The sequence below is a fragment of the Microcebus murinus genome, chromosome 17 (assembly GCF_040939455.1).
Source record: "Microcebus murinus isolate Inina chromosome 17, M.murinus_Inina_mat1.0, whole genome shotgun sequence".
Classification (NCBI taxonomy): Eukaryota; Metazoa; Chordata; class Mammalia; order Primates; family Cheirogaleidae; genus Microcebus; species Microcebus murinus.
Genome location: NC_134120.1, coordinates 17253263 through 17273847, shown reverse-complemented (window position 1 = coordinate 17273847; position 20585 = coordinate 17253263). Strand labels below are relative to the sequence as shown.

Genomic DNA, 20585 nt, shown 5'->3' with positions numbered 1-20585 from the left:
TATTGGGGTTTCCAACTGTCTCAGAGACCCAAGCTGTTCATTTTTTTCTGGACATTTGTGAATTGATTACAGCTTTTGCCAGAATGACCCCAGATGATCAATGGGGAAGTTTGACTCCATTTATTGCTCTTTTAGGGCATAAATTATGGGCTAGGCATAGTATTCTTGCCTAATGTGGACACTGAAGGTTAGGTTTCTCTGTTTTTGTTTGGTTTTTGTTTTTGTTTTTTGACTCAGAGTCTTGCTTTACTGCCCAGTACAGCAGCATCATAGCTCACTACAACCTCAAACTCCTGGGTTCAAGCGATCCTTTCTGCCTCAGCCTCCTGAGTAGCTGAGACTACAGGCATGTGCCATTATCCCTAGCCTGTATTGTTTTGTTTGTTTGTTTGTTTGTTTGTTTTTATGTAGACTTAAAAAGCGAGCCAGAATCCTTTTGTAACAAAGAGATACTTTGGCATATATGTTTTATTAATTCACCACTAGGAAAGAGATAAACAGATCCTTTTAGCATCTCCAGTTAGAATGATGAAGACAGTCTATTAACCCATTTGTTTCCATAAGAAAGGAAAGAAAACGTATTTTGTGGTTATATCAGACGTGTGTAAATTCAGTGTTTATTTGTTGTAAGGAGATGTGATTGGGATAAAAAGTTTAGGGCCAAATAGGCAGATTAAAAATCACTAGATCGATATATGGTACCATTCACATTTTAAGTTGAGGAGTCAGAAAGTAGAAGGGCAGGACCAATGGACAACCACAGGAGTTGTAATTCAGTGTGCTCTGATAATGGAGGTCCTTTGTTCCAGAAGATGTATTCCCTGAATGTGTGCAGCCTACTGTTTGTGGGGCTGAGCACATAACTGGGGACAGCTGACTGGTGGGCAGAGAGTGGAAGAGGGTAACACTTTTGAGTTCCTTAAAAAAGTGTATAATATTTTTAGAGTTTGCAGATTTGACTATCTCTGAAACCCATAAATACATAAGTGAAATTAAAGAAAGCATTTTAATCTTTTGAAGGCATGAAGTAAAAAGTAATAAAGTAAATTTAATAGGAATAAAATATGAGAAAATATTCAGGGAACAATGGAAGGTGGTCATTGAGTTGTTAGATTGAATACTTTTTTTTTTTTTTTTTTTTTTTTTTTTTTTTTTTTTTGAGACAGAGTGTCGCTTGTTGCCCAGGCTAGAGTGAGTGCCGTGGCGTCAGCTTAGCTCACAGCAACCTCAAACTCCTGGGCTCAAGCAATCCTGCTGCCTCAGCCTCCCGAGTAGCTGGGACTACAGGCATGCACCACCATGCCCGGCTAATTTTATATATATATACATTAGTTGGCCAATTAATTTCTTTCTATTTATAGTAGAGACGGGGTCTCGCTCTTGCTCAGGCTGGTTTCGAACTCCTGACCTCGAGCAATCCGCCCGCCTCAGCCTCCCAGAGTGCTAGGATTACAGGCGTGAGCCACCGCGCCCGGCTTAGATTGAATACTTTTATTAATATTTATTCATAAATTGTTAAAAGTGCTATAGACTTTATTAATGTAACTTAAGGTAACGTGAGTGATATTGATGATTATGCAAATAGAACTATTCAGATTCTATTCTTTTTTTTTTTTTTTTTTTTTGAGACAGAATCTCACTCTGTTGCCCAGGCTAGAGTGCCATGTCATCAGCCTAGCTCACAACAACCTCAAACCCCTGGGCTCAAGCTATCCTCCTGCCTCAGCCTCCCAAGTAGCTGGGACTACAGGCATACACCACTATGCCCTGCTAATTTTTTCTATATATTTTTAGTTGGCCAATTAATTTCTTTCCATTTTTTAGTAGAGACGGGATCTTGCTCTTGCTCAGGCTGATCTCAAACTCCTGAACTCAAATGATCCTCCCACCTTGGCCTCCCAGAGTGCTAGGATTACAGGCATGTGCCACCATACAATTATATTCTAAAAGGTAGAATCTATGGCATATAATTGCATAATAATAATAATGGTAGAGATATTATCAATTATCTTCTGTATTCAAATATCTTCTGTATTCATTATCTTCATTCGGAAGATATCAAATATCTTCTGTCACTGTGCTAATTTGTTTGTGTACATTGTTTCATTTAATTCACACAGCAATCCTATGAGGAGTGTTTTTGCTGTTAATCATATTAAACAGAGAATTGAGGCCCAGAGAGGTTAAATAACTCATCTAAGTCACATAGTTAGCAAGTGACAGAGCTGGAATTTAATCCTAAGTAGTCTGACTTGACAGCCTGAACTTATCCACTATACATTGTGCCTCCTAGTAGATTTAATAGTCTGTTTAGAAGTAATTGCATTTCTCCAAGTTTTGACATTTTTCATTATTAATTTACATAAAATAAATGATTTTGATACATACTTAAAATGTTCCATAAATTAGAGATTTAAGCTTGTCTATTACTTTGTAGAACAAAACACAGTCATTATTTTGAATTTTTATATTTCTAATTTTCTTTTGGTAACTGCACATTGCTCAGTTCTCATGTAATTTTTCTTTTAGTTTTTGATCTTTGGTTATCCCAGTTTGGAGTTTTCCAGTTTCAGTTTCCTTTTGTCTTCTTTTACATGTAACACATTACTTGCTCTTTAAAAATATGGTATAATGTTAATTCCAGTTTGATTAATGTATAATCACTGCTAAAATTTTCAAAAGCAGAGGTAACTAAGAAGGTAAAAGGTCAACTGTTATCTTTCTTCATATAAGAGAACCTTAATATATGTTGATATATTTTCCTCTAGCCTTTTAAATTCCATTTATTATATACTTGTGATTATACTGTAGCTAAAGTTATCTGTGCATATTGCACCTTCATTTACTATTAAAACAAATATTTTTCCAAGTTATTAGATTTATTAAAGTAATTTTTAATGATTATACACCATTACATTGTGTGAGCATACCGTATTTACTTAGCAGTTCTCCTACCTTGAATATTTAATTGTTCCCAATTTCCTCTATTGTAAATAATGTAATATTGAATATCTTTGTGTGTAAAAATTTTCTTTCATTTAGGATTATTTTCTTTGGATAGATTCCATGATTTTTAAATATTAGAACTTCAGAATTTTCATGTAATACATTATTAACATTTTAAAGTCTGCTGAGGCATATTATCAATTTTTTTTCTATCCTCAGTGCCTATTCCATTGCCCCTCACCAGCACAAATATTGTTTTTTACTCCCATGCTTCTGTTGCCACATCTGTAAATTGGAAATAATAATATCTACTTCGAAGAGTTGTTGTGAGACTATAATAAATTACTGCCAAGCATTTAGAATATTACTTTGCAAAAAGTAAGAACCCAATAAAATGTTGGGTGTTTGGTATTGTAAGTTTTAGAAACTTGGCTAAGTTGACAAGTGAAAATAGTTATCTTAATGTTTGGATTTACTTATCTTTGATTACTGGAGATACTGAAATTTTTCTATGAGGATTTTAGTGATTTTTTTTTAAAGACAGATTTCTTCTTGTCTTTTGCTCATTTTTATTTTCTTCTTGGGAATATTAGTGTTTGTATGAATTCTAAACTAAAATATTAAGCGTACGTGGCTTCTGTTATTGTTGGAATTTTTTCTTGTTTATTATTTACTTTTGAAATTTTTTAACCTATAGATATTTTTGGTTTTTATGTAATCCAGTTTATCTTCTTTCTGCCTAACTTCTTTCATATTTTTGAAGCTTGAAATCTTACTGCACCCAGGAGTTTGGTAAGATTTGATTAAAAATAATGACTGTTATAAAAACAAATATAAAATACTTTATCTGAAATTTTTTTATGTTTGTGGGGTAAGATAAGTATTAATCTTATTTGTTCTTCCCTAAGCTAACAAATTATTGTAATGTCATTGTTTTAAAGAAATCTTTTTTCTCTGATAGGCCATATCTTCTTGTACTAAATTTTTCATATTTATTTGCCGTTTTACTCATAAAGAAGCAGTTGAAGAAAGAAAATTCTAATTAGCCCACTGTTTCTTCATTTGTATCTTTTATATACAGTGAATAAAATGTTAAAACTAGTTCCTAAAAGTGTTATTGTTCCTATAGAATGCAAGTAACCAATTAGTTGCTTAATCAGTGTTTTGGTTGGACCACATGGTTTTATTTTCTAAAACAACTATTAAAGAAACAGCCCTCTTTTTTTCTACTTTATTTTTTTTTAGGAAGGATGAATTTCTGAAATTTATTTTAAATCTAGTTTTGTGAAAGTGTAGAAATGAAACTACCATTTAATTTCATAGGCTTTTTTTCCCCCTTTAGGTGGAATATTTAAAAGTGATAAATGATGCATCTTAACTCTACATTTATGTTCCATAGAAAGAGTTCTGGGAAGTACGAGATATAATGATTAAGAGAATAGTGGGATTGATTTATGAGCAAAAGAAGCTGGTCATTTATAGCTTGTCTAATGATGGGCATATTTAAAAGGAGAGACAATAGACAATGGAGTGTTCAAATATTTAGAGACTATTTAGACAAAGGGAAAAATTGTTTTGGCCAAATAAGAGATTACTCCTGAAATGAGATATGAAGAAAAAGAGTAATTTAGTTGAGAAAACAAATTAGCACACATAGAAAATAAAAACTACATATTATTTGCATTGGGAACTGTTAGAAAGTGGAATCATCTCCCCAGAGAGCTAGTAGATGGGCTAAACTAGCTGTCTCTAATTTCTGTAATTCATGGCAGATGCTTAGGAACAGGTTACATAAGAGGTTTCTGGGAATGGTTTAAAATGAAGTCTTGTAAAATGGGTAAGGTCAGACTGGATGACCTAGGTGGTATATTCTGACTCTATCAGATTCTGTGATAGCTTGTGGCATTCTGCTGTTCAGCACTAATGTACTGTGAGGATTATTTACTGGCAAATTCAGTGAGCCTTTATTTGGTTTAGCATTAGATTTCTTTGAAAAATAATAATTGACCTAGGAATATACTTGTTTTGGCCCAGTATCTTTCTCCCTTTCCTTGCCCCAGTTATCTTAATTTTTTCATCAAATAAAAAGAGTTTTTACTTGCTTATATATTCTGTTACTTACTGTTAACCTTTACTTTTAATTGATATTTCATATAATTGGTAAATATTGCTTCTAGGGCATAATTAGTACCGTGTTTGGAACATGAATTTGAATAATTTTCGCCTGTAACATACTAGCCAAGTTGACGGGATGCTGCATCCATGCTACACAAGTTCTGTTCCACAACAATAAAAATTTATAAATGGAATTTGTTTATACTCTTTAAGTCAGTTGATAGCAGTGGTTACTGAAGTGGAATATCTGAGGCAGTCAATTGGGGTATGGAAAGAAAATATTAGAACTTTTATTAATTCACTTATTTTATTAAGAAATTGAGCATTATGAACATTTACTATAGGGAGGGACACTGGTGCCCTCACTGGTTTCACACATCAGATGGGCATGTATTGCCTGGGGCAAGAGTGGGCATGCCTCAAGCAGGGTGCCAGAGTTGCTTGCACCCCCTGTTATTTCAGTTAAAATGTGTTTGCTTTTGCACATTATATTCTATAGTTCTAAATGTAGCTCCCACAAAATGGGCAGAGAAAATATGGATGAAGATATTTTTAATGAAGAACAAACATTTGTTTATAATCCACATCATCAGTTTCAATGATTGTTGTTCAGTCTGGCAGGAGGGCAGCCAAAAAATTCATAATTATATAAAATATGTATTCACATACACTATCATTAACAATGAAACCTTCCTAAGGATATATATTATGCCTTGTGGTATTGACTGATCTATCATGAAGTACTAACATTAGTGAGACATTTAAGAAGATGTTTCATTTCATCTTAAATTTATTTATTTAAACTTTGAGTCATCCTTTTAACATACGTATTTGTGTATGTTTTATAATGTACATGGTATATTGGCACACAAATACATATATCTAATTTATAAATATAAATATATTGAGAACACATTCTAAAATTTTTTAAAGGAATGGATGTGTGATCAGAAAAGTTTGGAGGATAGATGCTTTTCAAATAAGCTTAGTTCAAGATATGAGGTTTACATTTTTAATTGTATTATTTTAATTATGCAGTTTAAATGTTTTATACATTATCTTGTTATAATACCCTTAGTGTTCAATTATGTTTAGGTGACTTTTCCAGGATGAAATGGAAAAAGTGAAGTAGAATAGAATTAATCAAATTATAGAATTAGTCATTGTAGGTGAAGTGGGTGTTTAGCAACCCAGATCTCTAGAATGTAATAATAAAGGAATTGTGCCAATTCAACTCATTTGGAGGAAGCTGGGTTTAAAAAGAAGAAACAGGAGTTATAAAATATTATTTAAGAAGTGCTTCTTTAATAATTTTGAGGACAGATAAGGGGAAACCAAGTTAATTGTGTTTAGCAAATCTTTTAAGTGCTTTCATTTAACGAACAGCTGAGAATTATTTATCATTACTCTGTTCATTGTTTGAATTAAAATTAATATCAAAGTGGCGCTTGAATGGTCTTTTTTCCTTATACATTTAAATAGGCTAGACATTTGCTTTGTTTATACCATTAATTTGTTTTCACACAGGCTGCAAAGGTAACCATCAACTCAGAATTAATTAGTAGAATCAAAATTAATGAGGTTTTACTGTATTGGGCCATTTCCACTTTAGGCCAGTTTTCTTTATATGAGTTGGATGAGCATTTTTTTGAAAGAAGAAAAATTAGATTTATTTTAATCTATATTTAAAAAGCAGAGAACCATCTTTTCTTGTGAGTTAAGTACCTCTAATAACTATGCTTTCTTTGGCTTAGTAATATTGATTTTTTTTTTGTTTTCATTCTTGATTATTTTGGCTATTTCCAGTCTATTTCTTATTACAGTAAAGCTAAAGTTAACTCTTCAGATACTTATTATCATTTACAGGGATGGTATATAATTTTTATTTTGGACCAAATATTGTATTGTAGTTGGAGCATGTCATTTGCCTATTTTCATTATTGCACCATGTGAAAGAGGAATAAAACTGGTTTTTAAAACATTTAGGTAAATATGTGTTGGAAGAAAATGCATCATGTGGAAATGAAAAGCTAGAATTTTTGGAGTTAAAGATCTTTTTTTTTTAACCTTCAGAAAATTACATCTCAATCTACTTTTTAAAGCAGATCCTATGGTGTTATTTAATATTTGTTTTTTATGTCCTTTATTTTGCTATATAAGAGTAATAAGATGATGTAGAGCTTTTAACTGTTCTTATAAAGATGGATTGCATTTTCTTGAATCTTTGAAATTATCTGCTTGCATATCTATGGGGAGGGTGAAAGTTCTGACAGTGAAACTTCTCATGAGGGGTTGATAATGACTAAGATCAAGTTGTCTATAGGAAGGTGAAAGCCTTTTTTTTTTGTTCCTTTGCTTAATGGCTTGAGTCTTCTCTCTGCTAAATTGTAAACTACAGTAAGGAGATATTTGACAGAGAGAAAAAGTGTGCATAGCTCAGTGGTTGTCAGTAGCTTTGTATCACCTCAGATATTGAGATCTCCAATAGATCATAATTTTGGGAACACCTAACATAGTTAAGAATATTGGCAAAAGTTCATATTGAGTCATACTTCATTTTTTCCTGCTTTTTGAAAGGGAGTAACTAGAGTCTATGTGAACATTAGTGAAATGACTTGGGATTTGGGGACTAGCACATACAGTGATCCCCGGTCTTTTTGGCACCAGGGACCGGTGTCAAAGACACTGAAGAAAATTTTTCCACGGACCATCGGGGCAGTGGAGTCGGGGTGGGAGGGAGAGGGAGGTGGATATGTGTGTGTGTGTGTGTGTGTGTGTGTGTGTGTGTGTGTGTGTGTGTTTGCAGGGGTTGGGGGGTGATGCGGAGCTTAGGAGGCAATGCTTGGCCCGTTCCTAGCAGGCCATGGACCAGTACATGGCCAGGGGTTGGGGACCACAGAGCAAGTAGGCCAGTTAGGTGTGTGGCACTAATTAAGGATTAGCTCTTTTTAAAGATGAGTTTGGAGAGCCGAGTTGAAGTAGCAGAATCAAGAGTAGTGATGGATGTATAAATACTGTGGCTGACCAGTGCCTGATGAAAATATGTCAATAGATTAAAAGAAATGCTGTTTAGTAATCATTCTTCTTAGTTATTCACATCTGTAGAAAAAGATAACGGTTTCTCTGATGAGAGATGTAAATAAAATGACTACGTTTTGGTAGACGGATGTGACAAAATAGAAAATTGTTGTTAACCAGTAATGTAGCAACCATTTCTTTTTATAAAATTAATAATGGATATATTTGACAAGTCAGTACTAATGATAATGTGTAGCAATGCAAAGCATCCATTCTATTAAACTGGCTATTGTTTTAAGTTATCAATGTATTTCTGGTGCAATTGATAAATATGTACTGTGAAATAATTCAAAATAAAGACCTCATCGTTGTGTGTGTGTGTGTGTGTATATATATATATTTATATATATTTGTGTGTGTATGTATATTTACCTAGTTTTATTCTAACATTCCTAAATGTAATTTTTTTAATAGTTTGCCACTTTGTTTTGATTTATTCATACATTATAAAATGAATTGTTCTGTCCCAGAAGTCAACTGCCCCTTGGTTCTTAATATGTCTTTTTAAAGAAAGAAATCACTTTCCTGGTAAGTTTCAATTGAATGCTTACCAGAAAAATGAGATAAGTAAGCTTAACAAATGCTTTAGACAATTCTATATAATGTTTTAATAAAGGTTTATAACACCATTTTTCTGAACTTAGTTTTCTTAAACCTTAAAATTAGTAAACACCTGCTATGCTGATGATAGTGTTTAAATTATTATTAATATAATACAAAAAGTACAAATAAAGCTAAAAAAGAATAAAAGAAAATGTGAATTTAAGAGCAAAGTAAGTAGTCAAATCTTGCCATTATTTTTGTTTTGTTAATGCCCTGCTTCATTCAAAAATTGATTTTAGGTTGTTTACAAAAATAAACATTATCCAGTAAGATAAAAATAGAGCTAAATCATGGTGAAGAGAAAATGAAAGAAGAAAGCAAATGAGGCCACTGAGAGTCCACATTCAGATATGGATTCTCAAGATCCTGCACTGTTATAAATAGAAAATTCAGCCTGAGTTTTTTAGCAGCCAAAACGTGAAAGGAACCAGTTACAGCAGCTTTCCCCAAAGTGTGTTCCTCTAGGTCTAATAAGATTACCATGATCAAACAAATTTAGAGGTGAATGATGTTAGATCCCCATATAGAGATAATTATGATTACAGCATTATAAATGTTCTTGAAAGTTCTGTGATTAAAAACAACTACTTAGCGTCTGTTTCTCACGCATGTTTGGCCACCACACTCTCGCCCTTTTTTTTCACCTGATACCTATCAACATTTGAGCAATCAGTGAGATACTGATCTTTACTTAAAAATGGTCTGTTTGCTTAGGAGAAGCCCAGAAGGGTGAGGGTTGACAGGTTTTTACTTTAGATCCCACATAAGGAAAAGTATATATGTAGTGCAGTTGTCCTCCTCATCAATAAATAGCCACAGTGTTTATTGCAGATGGCTGTTTTCATATGGTGTCCCCCAGTATGACCTGAAAGCATAATCTAATAAGTCACTAAAAAGTTGAGTTTTAAATTGCATGCCAATTGTCTTACAAAAATTTAAAAACTTTAATTTTTAATTTTGGAGGTTGTGGATTCTGTTGCTAGTGAAAATCTTTACTGTATTTGATTATTTATATTCCATCTTGTTCTGAAAAGGAATTAATTGAAGGGCAAAATCTAGACATGAGCAGAAAATACATAGCAGAATGTTTAATTGGCTATTGTTTGGTTAGTTGTGGTGATGCACCTGCTGACATTATAGACAGAAGCTGTGAAGGAAAGAGTGTATCTAGCGGGAATGCAACTAACTATCTGTGGCTCTTAAGAAATGATTAGGGCAGAGGGACAGCGAGGGTATTGTTTTTGAGCAAAGGTGCAGGGAAAAGCGTGGACCTAAACCACACAGTCACAAACAGAAAGAAGCACTGCAGCTCCAGCTGCAAACAAAGGAAAGTTCATCGTGTGGAAAGAGAACACCTAATAACAGATCAATTTTTTTTTCCAGCTTTGCCTGCACAGATATAGCAATCATTTTAGTAAGGTCATCTTTCAATTTGAACGGCAGATTTTCCAAGGCATCTTGTACAATCTTGAATGTAGGATCAATTTAGTATTTTCAGAAGTGTTTTGATGATTTAACTGAGTGTTACGTATAATATAAAGCAGCACATTTTTCATCACCGCCTAAAATTGTGGTTGGTTTTCAGTGGTAGTGGATGTATAATTAATTTTGGTTTATTATTGAGGACAGGATCCATTTCATTTTAAATTTAATCTAAATATAATTGAGGTTTATTCTTCTTTTCAGGCAAGAGTGCAGCACTGCATCTGCTCTGTAGCCAGTGACCATTCAGTAGGACTTCTAAGTTTGCGGGAGAAAAAATGCATCATGTTGGCGTCTCGTCACCTTTTCCCTATTCAGGTGATCAAATGGAGGCCTTCTGATGATTACTTGGTCGTAGGGTGTTCAGACGGCTCCGTGTATGTCTGGCAGATGGATACTGGTAAGAACAAGTGAAAATCAAATGGGTATATTTGATCTTCTAGAAATTAAAAATCTTTTCTATGAGGAAAAAAGCTCAGAAATGTAAGAAGGTTGCTACTTTTACTTCTGATTACTGCTTTTTCCAAACATGGCACTCTTAATTGTGGTACTATGCCAAGTACTTGTAGAATGGTTCGCCAGCCTTAAAGGCATATAATTGAAGACAGTATACGGATGAGGACAGACACACAGACGACAAAGATAAGTGATTTCTGTATAATTCATGAAGTAAATTGTGAGCAAGAGGAAGAAAACATTTTGTCTTAGGTTCAGGAACAGTGGGATGCATAAAACCCTCTTTTCTTTGAACAGCAGAAAAGCAATGCTGGGCAGTTAATTGTAGGAGGGTAATTGAAGTGAAGGTTTCAAGTTCTAGAGAGAACACTTAAAATTTCACATTTTCAGAAATTTTATGTATGGGGGCATGCAATGTAGGGCAAGTAATGCTTAGCTTAAAAGCACAGGCAATGATATAACACGGACAGTCATGGTTTTCCGAGGAAATCTTTAAGTACGTAACTAAATGTTCATTAGTTTAGGCTTTGGGGAAATACATTCTGTGCTGCTTTTACAATCTTCAGTAATCATCTATCAGTGATTTAAACTGATTCTTTAGATTCCTAGTTGTGCTGTATAATATTTCTACTTAATTTTTTTCTGTTTCTTCATCTTTGTTTTAAATAGTCTTTTTTGAAGTTGGACTGTACACATATCTCTCCTTGCACTGTTGTGCAATAGGGAATTCTTATAAGCCTTTTTGGAATAAGTAGCCATAATCTTTAGTAATGTTTTATTTATTGTCCTCATTTAAACTGGTAGTGCATAGGCAATCTTGACAAGAAGCAGCATTCTTGAAGTCTATCAAACTTCTTTGCTTTTCCACTTAACTGTTCTTTCTCTTATCTGGTTGTAAAAGAGATTCATACTCTGTCAAATTTTAAAAGCACAAGAGCATTAGATGAGAAGAAGGATGAACCCAAATCCCATTGCTCAGTGGTAAATGTTAACATTTTTGGCATGTTTCTTTCTAGTCTGTTTCTAGGCATTTTAAAAAACAGAATTGCTATCATGATATATATATACATATATATATATGTAATTTTATATCTTCCTTTTGTATTACTTTATGTTATATCTTTTCTGCTGAATAGCACAGCCCTGTGTTTGCCTATTTGCTCCTCCTCACAAAGTAAATATACAGAGTTTGTCTTCAGCTGTGGAGTCGTACGAGTTTGATTTGAGGATCAACCACCTGCTATCATTGTGCCTGACCCAAGTTACTGGATTTTTGTCCCTCAATTTCCTCACTTGCAAAATTAGGGTGATAATGTTTCCTGTCTTACAGTGTTGCTGAGAGAATAAAATGAGATAATATTTCCCTGATATGTGGTAAACAGAATTTAAGTGTACATTTGTACATTTGTGTGTGTGTGTGTACATGCATGTGTGTGTAATTCTTACTAAAGAAACATGCTGCTTAACATTTCTTTATTGAACTTGGGAGTATGATTTTACCTACATTTATAGATAGTTTCTTTGGGAATTAGTATTAAAGAAAGTTCTTTTAGCAATAATGACATTTGTAAAACATTGTATTAAAATACTATGAATATTAAGTTGATATATCTTAAATAGAAAAGTATAGTAAACTTGTCTAAGACTTGTTTAAATATGATGAAGACAGTATCATTTTCTAAAATTTTTTAATACTTAAATATATGATACTTGAATATTTCACATACTTTAGATGTATTTATAAAGAATATAGAATGAAATATGAAATTATTTACAAATGACACCTTACTGAAAGACACAGTTACTTTTCCAGTAATTATTATACAAGAAAATGACAAATAGGCCCTAACTACAGTGGTATGGGAGAGTGTTATTCTTATAATCACTTTAGTATAATTAAGCTCAATTTAGATTAAACAAAATATGTAATATTGAAAATTTACAAATTACCTTCTAAGGGTTTTGGTAAACAATCAGTCAATACAACATTCTGAAATCAAGATAAATACTATAGAGAAACTGAATTTATTTTTGATTTCAACCATAATAGGAGGTATACATTTTTTTCTCCTTGCTATTCAGGCAGTAGCTAGTGATACAGAGGTCTCTGGGGAGTCAGGAAGGTACATCCTGAAGGTATTGACATTATTTATTTATTAAATTTATTTATTTATTAAATAAATAAAAAATGAACCTAGATAAATCAGATTCAGCCAGGGTTTGATGTATGAAATGTATTTAAACTCTGAGGAGATACTTGATCCCTCTTCCTAGTGTTTTGAGAATGTATTTTTTACAAATGAAGCCATATTACACTAACCCTGCTCTTCATATTGGGGGAATTTTCTGTTTGCTGTTTTAAGGTATATTAATGTTTCTAGCTTAAAAAATACTTAAAATATCTTTCCTTTATACATTTGTGCAGTATTTTCTTTTAGGTTTTTTCCCCCTTCACATTGATAGTTTGTGTTTTCAGTGTATATTTCTTAATGAAATGAAGTTGAAACTAGTAATATAAAATTTAGAAAGCTAGAAGTCCAAAATCTTTTGTTATTTTGACATCCTTATTACATGCAATAGCAATTTAATAGTGATGTAGAGGCCATGAAAATTATTCTTTCATATCTCTATATAGTTAGAAAATTAGTCAAACACTAGGAACAAGATTTGGCCAGGTGAACTTCCTGATTCCTTCTTAATGAATTTAAAAGATGGGACACCAGGTGGTGGCTGCTTCTACATGGAGATGTTTATGTGCTTCAGGGACCAATTGTCTCATTCTTCATATTTGATATTCCCAGTAAGTGTGCAGTATCATTCCCACAGGCCTTTGACAAGGTCAGAATCCTGTTTGTTTTGAAATCAGGTATGCCTAAAGTAATGACTGATGTTACAAAATGTTCTTCTTATGTAACTGTTACCAAGCATAAACAATATTCTTATCTGCCCCTTTGATATGTAACAAAAGTGATTCCCACATCATATTTCCATTCCTGTAGATATAATTGTTAGGTGTTCTTGGGCAAGTGCAGATACCAGTAATGCTTCATAAATATTATTAGAAATTAGTGTATGAAGTCTTTTCAGTTTACTTTGTTACCTTTTTCTTTATATTTATTTTCTGCCCTCCAAGTTTTCTAATATTTTCTGTATTTGCATATGCTTCATAAAATATGGATTTGAGTCATGTTTTGAACTTAAGTATCTAATAAAATATAGCAGAGAATTATGAATTAACATATATCTATATGTCTGTTGAAAAAACATACATAGAACATGGATAACCAAAAAATGTGCATTGAGGCTCAGATTTTCATACAAGTAAAGTCTTATTGATTATGTTATATTTCCTTAAGACTAATTTTAAACATTTTTATGCTTTTATTTTGATGTATTTAAGTTGATTTTGTTTTGTTAATAAAATTGCTGAAGAGAATCGGGATAGTGTTGTAGTTAGTCTTTTGTTATTTGTGGAAGGTTTTCGTAGCAAGTACGTTCTTCACATATTTGACTCTTTGCTGGCAGTATTTAATACAGTGGAGATTTTACATTTTACAGTTCTATTTCATAATATATTGCCATTACCTCATCAACTTTTATATATCTTTTACATCTTTGCTTTTCATTCTATTACAAAACATGCTATAGGATGGAAAAGACACAGAGAATGAATGGATTAAGGAAAAAAAAAGGTACTTGAGTAAAACCTTGGTAAAATCAATGGTAATCAGGGAGTTTCTTTTTTCTCTTTTGATAATTGACTAGAATATGAAATCTTACATATAGACCTATGTTGTTACCATTTCTGCTGCTTTTCACTGTGAAGGAAGAGGTTGTTAGAGTGGAGATAGGACTGCTCACTACTCCCTCTTCCTACAACCCTGCTAAGCAGTTAATCACTAAGTTTTTCCATTAGGTCTCCCTCACCTTTTTTTTTTTTTTTTCAGTGTACCATTCTAATTTACATCCGTATATTCTCATACCCAGGCTTTTGTTATTGGGTACTCTGCCTACTCTTTTTACCTTTTAATCCATCCTGTACTCTGCTGGGTAACTAATCTTAGGAAACAAAACAACAGCAGCACCTGGTGCATGTTACTATCCTAATGAATAAACCATAAACAATTTTAGTTCATGAAGTCTTTAAGATAAGGTCTTTCACAATGTGGTACCTGCCTACCTTTCTGTCTTTACCTCTTACTATCCTTTTACACAGATCAGTTGCTCCAGTCAAGAATAATTGGGTCACTCATAACCACTGCTTGCTTGTATCATCTATATTGTTCTCATGGTTATCACTCATTTGGAACATTATTTTGTTTCTTTCTTTTTTTTGTTTGTTTTTGTTGTTTAAACAGTCTATTATATTTTAAGGAAATTTTAATAATAAGAATGAAAGCATGTATATTTACCTATATAGTTACCATTTTCTTTATTGCTTTGTATAAATGCAGATTTCTGTCTGGAATCATTTTCCTTTTGTCTAAAATTTAGTTTACCTTGTAGTGTAGATTCATAGGTAATGAATTCTTTTACCTTTTGCTTATCTGAAATAACTCTTTATTTCATTTTTATTTTTAAAAGATACTTTCTCTGGGTACAGAATTATAGATCAACCGTTTTGGTTTGTTTTTTTCTTTCAATACTCTGCTGTCTTCTGACTTGCATTACTTCCAGTGAGAAGTCTGCCATTATCTTTATCTTTCTTCCATATATAATGTCTGTTTTCTCTGGCTGCTTTTAAAATTTTTTCTTTATTACTGGTTTTGAGCAATTTGGTTGAGTTTACTTCATATTTATGGTGTTTGAGGTTTTTTATAATTCTTGGATCTGTGGGTATATAGTTGTCATTGAATTTGGAAAACTTATGATCATAATTTGTTCTAAATATATTTCTTGTCCTCCACTCTCTTTATTTTTGGAGATTCAATTATGTGACTTTTAGGCCACTTGAAGTTGTTCGGCTCACTGGTCTTGTCATTTTTAAAAATTATTTTTCTTTGTTTTATATAATTTTTATTGCTGGGTCTTCAAGTTTAGTGATCTTTTCTTCTACAATGTCAAATCTGTTAATACCATCTAGTGTATTTTTCATCTCAACTATTACAGTTTTCATTTCTAAAAGTTTGATTTTGGTCTTTTAATATGTTTCATGTCTCTTTATAAACTTTTTGAACATTTTGAATACAAGTATAATAACTTTAAATGCCTTTGTCTTCTAATTTTAATATCTCTGTTGGTTCTGGCTTGGTTGTTATTGATTTGGGTTTTTCCCGCATTCTTTTCCTTCCTTCCTTTCTTTCTTCCTTTCCCTTTTCTTTTCTTTTCTTTCTTTTTTTTTTTTCGCAAGCCTGGTAATTTTTGATTATATATCAGATGTGAGTGTTGGATATTTTTATATTCCCATAAATCTTTTTGAGCTTTGTTATGGACACATTTAAATTACTTGGAAACAGATCCTCTTGGGTCTTGGCTTTAAGACTTGTTAGGCAGGCTGGAACAGTGTTAAGTCTGAGTACTTTATCCAATGCCTCATGAATTGTGAGGTTTCTAGTCTGGCTGGTCAGATCAAGTACTATTCAGAGTCTTATCTGAGCACTGGGTGCTGTAGCCATCCAGTGATTCTTTGCTGGGCTCTAGGGAATTTCCTTACAATCATATACTAATTAGTATTCTGCCAAGTATGTAAGGAGGACCTTCTGTGGGTCTGTGTATGGTTTTCTTTACTTTGGTACTCTGTCTTGCAAACTCTAGCTGCCTTTGTCTTGCTGGACTCTTAGCTCTCTGTCTTCAACTTAGGGAATCTGTTAGGCTCTACCTGAGCTCCCTCTCCTTGTGCCTTGTGCCATGGCATGAAGACACTCTTTCAAAGTAGTGAGCTAAAGCAATAATAGGGACTCACCTTGTTTGTCTTTCATTTTTCAGGGATCACTGTCCTTAACTGACCAATGCTCATTGTTGGAAACTATTGTTTCATATGTTGTATCTAGTTTTTTTTTTCCAATTGTTTCAGGTAGAAGGGTACATTAAGTGCCTGTTACTTTATCATGGATATAAGCAGAAGTTCTTTCTGCTTATTTGAATTTTAAAAATCTTTAAAGATTCAGGCAGAAACCACTCTCTCTCTCTGATGTTTAAAAAAATAGGTTTCAATTGGGAATGGAATTTTTTTTTCTCTTGAATCTCTTTATTATTTCTTCTTGGCTTGTGTTGATTATCTTGGATGTACAAATGTTTTCTCCCCCTCGGAAATAAATTAATATTGATATATTGCTATCATTTAATTTTAAGATTTCATTCAAATTTTTACAATAGTTTCACTAAAATCTTTTATTGCAAAAATATCTAGACTAGAATTGTGTGACATTTAGTTTTATGACTCTTTCAATCTAAAGTAGTTCCTCAGTCTTTCTTTCACTTTAAAGACTGAAAATTTTGAATAATACTGTCCAGTTGTTTTATAAAATGTTTCCCGATTTCAGTTTATTTGATGTTTTCTCATGGTTATTTTCAGAATATATATTTTTGGCAAGAATATCACAGAAATATTTCTAATTGCATCTTATCAGTTGGCATATAATTTTAATTTGTTTCATCACTGGTGTTTTCTTAGATCACTTAATTACGGTGGTGCTTTCTGGCCTGTTCACGGGAAAGTTATTCTTTTTTCTTTTTGTAATTAGTAAGCATTTTGTGGGGAAGTACTTTGAAACCATGTAAATTTATATTCTTTATCAAACTTTTAATTTATTCATTTATTTCTATTCTTGGATCCCTATTTTATTCAATGGGTTATATTCCTAAGCTCTTTTTTTTTGCTTTTTTATTTTTGAGACAGAGTCTCACTATGTTGCGCAGCCTAGAGTGAATGCCATGGCATCAGCCTAGCTCACAGCAACCTCAAACTCCTGGGCTCAAGCAATCCTTCTGCCTCAGCCTCCCAAGTAGCTGGGACTGCAGGCATGAGCCACCATGCCCAGCTAAGTTTTTCTATATATATTAGTTGGCCAATTAATTTCTTTCTATTTATAGTAGAGACGGGTCTTGCTCTTGCTCAGGCTGGTTTTGAACTCCTAAGCTCGAGCAATCTGCCCGCCTCAGCCTCCCAGAGTGCTAGGATTACAGGCGTGAGCCACCGTGCCCGGCCTATATTCCTAAACTCTTATTTTGATATTCTGGATTTGTTCAATGGGAGCCCCTTCCAGTGGACATGTTTTTTTGTTGTTGTTGTTGTTTTGTTTTTGGCTTTTGAGCACTGTGTTGCTTTCCAGGACAAGTAGATGATCCTGCCTCTTTGCATGGACACCCTTTTCATTCAGCCTGGTTCTGATACCCTCTCTCCAGCATGGCATCCCCTCTTGGGATCCAGCACCCTGTGCATAGCTGCCCACCTGCACAGATGCTTTCCTCACGCTTCCTGGGCCCCAGACTTTTCCCCTTCACTATATAGATGCCCTTCTCATACAGCTTAGACTTCAACATCCTGTGCCAGGTTGCCTTCATGTCTACACTTCTTGGGCCCTCCCTTGGGTTCTGTAGTGCACTGCCTTCCTGTGTGAACTCCCTCCTCTCTGCTCAGGTTCCAACACTGTCTTTTTTTTTTTTTTTTGAGACAGAGTCTCAATTTGTTGCCCAGGCTAGAGTGAGTGCCGTGGCGTCGGCCTAGCTCACAGCAACTTCAAACTCCTGGGCTCAAGCAATCCTACTGCCTCAGCCTCCCAAGTAGCTGTGACTACAGGCATGCACCACCATGCCTGGCTAATTTTTTCATTTTGTATATATATTTTTAGTTGGTCGATTAATTTCTTTCTATTTTTGATAGAGACGGGGTCTCTCTCAGGCTGGTTCCAAACTCCTGACCTCGAGCGCTCCACCCGCCTCGGCCTCCCAGAGTGCTAGGATTACAGGCAAGAGCCACCGCGCCCGGCCCCAACACTGTTTCTTTATAAACATGCTTCTGGGGCTTCAACCTCTTGTGCCAAGCTATTGCCACCATCTCACTCTTGTTGAGCTACCCTCTTCACCTCCTTAGGCTCTGACATCTTGCTCTGGGCTGTTGTTGGCCCTCACCTCATGATCATGCTTTATACTTTATACCAACCTTTGCTCAGCTCTACTTAAATGCTCTAGACTCAGTTGTTCTAAAGGGAAGAGGATGTAAAAATGTTTGACTCAAGGAAGAAAATTAATTACTTGGTTCTCTGGGTGCAGTATATTCTCATTTGTGAGTTAATGATTCTGTTTGGAAGAATAAGAAGGGAGAGCCACTTAAGCCTTTCCATTAGACTACCACATTTAATAAATAAGTAAGAGCTAGAACAGTAAATTCTGAATTTATTCCTGCTAAAGTTTGAGATATCTGAAAGAATATCGTAAATTTTATTTTCAAAATCTAATTTTCATTCACTTAAATTCTTTTTCCACAATATTTAAAACCATAATACAAAAAGATTTATAAAAATTAATGTATTATAAATCTTTATGTACAAGAATATGAAATTTCCTAGTAATTCAACCACGTAAATATATCCTGTTAACCATTAGTGTACATCTATGGAGAATTTTTTCAGTGACTATAATATCCCTTTTACCCCTTTATACTATGGATGCTGCTCTCTAACTTAGTTTTGTTTTTTGTTTTTTTCATTTAACAGTATGTTGTGGCTTTTATTCCATGTTTATATGCATAGCTGAGCTTCATTATTTTATTGTTTTTGTAACTTCACAATATTTTTTTTGGTGGATACATCATACTGTGTTGAACCAGTTTACTAATGATAGATATTTAGGTTTAAATTTTTTTTTCTGTTACAATTAAGATAATAATAGCTATACACACACACACACACACATATATATATTTGTATATGTTATGATTATTTAGCATAAATTTTAGACTGGGAATTTCTGTGTTAAAGGTAATGTGAATTTTAAATTTAATAGAATTTGTCAAAAAAAAAGAATTACTAGTTTGTATTTATACTAAAAATATATTACCAGTTTTCTTGTACTCTTAAGGATAAGAGATAAATGGTATTTCATAGTTACTTCAATTTTATTTCTTTGATTATTGGTGAGGTTGATATCTTTTTGTATGATTTTTATCCATTTTTATTATTTCCTGGCTCATGTCCTTTGAACGTTATTCTCTTGGCTTATAATTTTTCCTCATAGATTTGTTAGAACTCTGTATTTTAAACCTGTTAACTCTGTCTCCATTTAATGAACAAAGCGTTACTGAGTGCCTCCTATGTCCCAGGTACTGTTCAATGTGCCAGGGGTACAACAGTGAACAAGACACGTAAAATTCTCTAGCTCTTGTGTAGTTTATATTGTGGGTAGGGAAAGGGAGGTCAAAAGCAACAAAACTTTTTTTTTTTTTTTTTTTGAGACAGAGTTTCGCTTTGTTGCCTAGGCTAGAGTGAGTGCCATGGCGTCAGCCTAGCTCACAGCAACCTCAATCTCCTGGGCTCAAGGGATCCTTCTGTCTCAGCCTCCCAAGTAGCTGGGACTACAGGCATGAGCCACCATGCCCGGCTAATTTTTTCTATATATATTAGTTGGCCAATTAGTTTCTTTCTATTTATAGTAGAGATGGGGTCTCGCTCTTGCTCAGGCTGGTTTTGAACTCCTGACCTCGAGCAATCCACCCGCCTCGGCCTCCCAGAGAGCTAGGATTACAGGCGTGAGCCACCGCGCCCGGCCTAACAAAAACTTTTAATATATAATATGTTAGCTGGTGATTAGTGTTATAGAGAAAATAAAGCAGAAAAGAGAGAAATTGGTAAGATGACCAGGAAACAACTCATTGAAAATGCATCATTAGAACATAGACCTGAAAGGTGGTGATAAAGGAGGTTATAAAGCTCCCGTTATCTAGGAGGAAGAGGTTTGTGCTCTTAGAC

At 33.7% G+C, this 20585-nt stretch overlaps 1 protein-coding gene across 4 annotated transcripts in view; it reads left to right on the top strand.

Annotated features, from left to right (window-relative positions):
• The window catches only part of WDR7 (WD repeat domain 7), a 315698-nt gene that overhangs the window by 47742 nt on the left and 247371 nt on the right, over window positions 1-20585 (top strand). For all 4 annotated transcript variants that reach the window (XM_012745467.3, XM_012745464.3, XM_012745468.3 and 1 more), the window contains exon 13: window positions 10429-10624. In XM_012745467.3, coding sequence (XP_012600921.1) covers window positions 10429-10624 — 196 coding nt within the window. The remainder of the gene's footprint in view (window positions 1-10428; window positions 10625-20585) is intronic.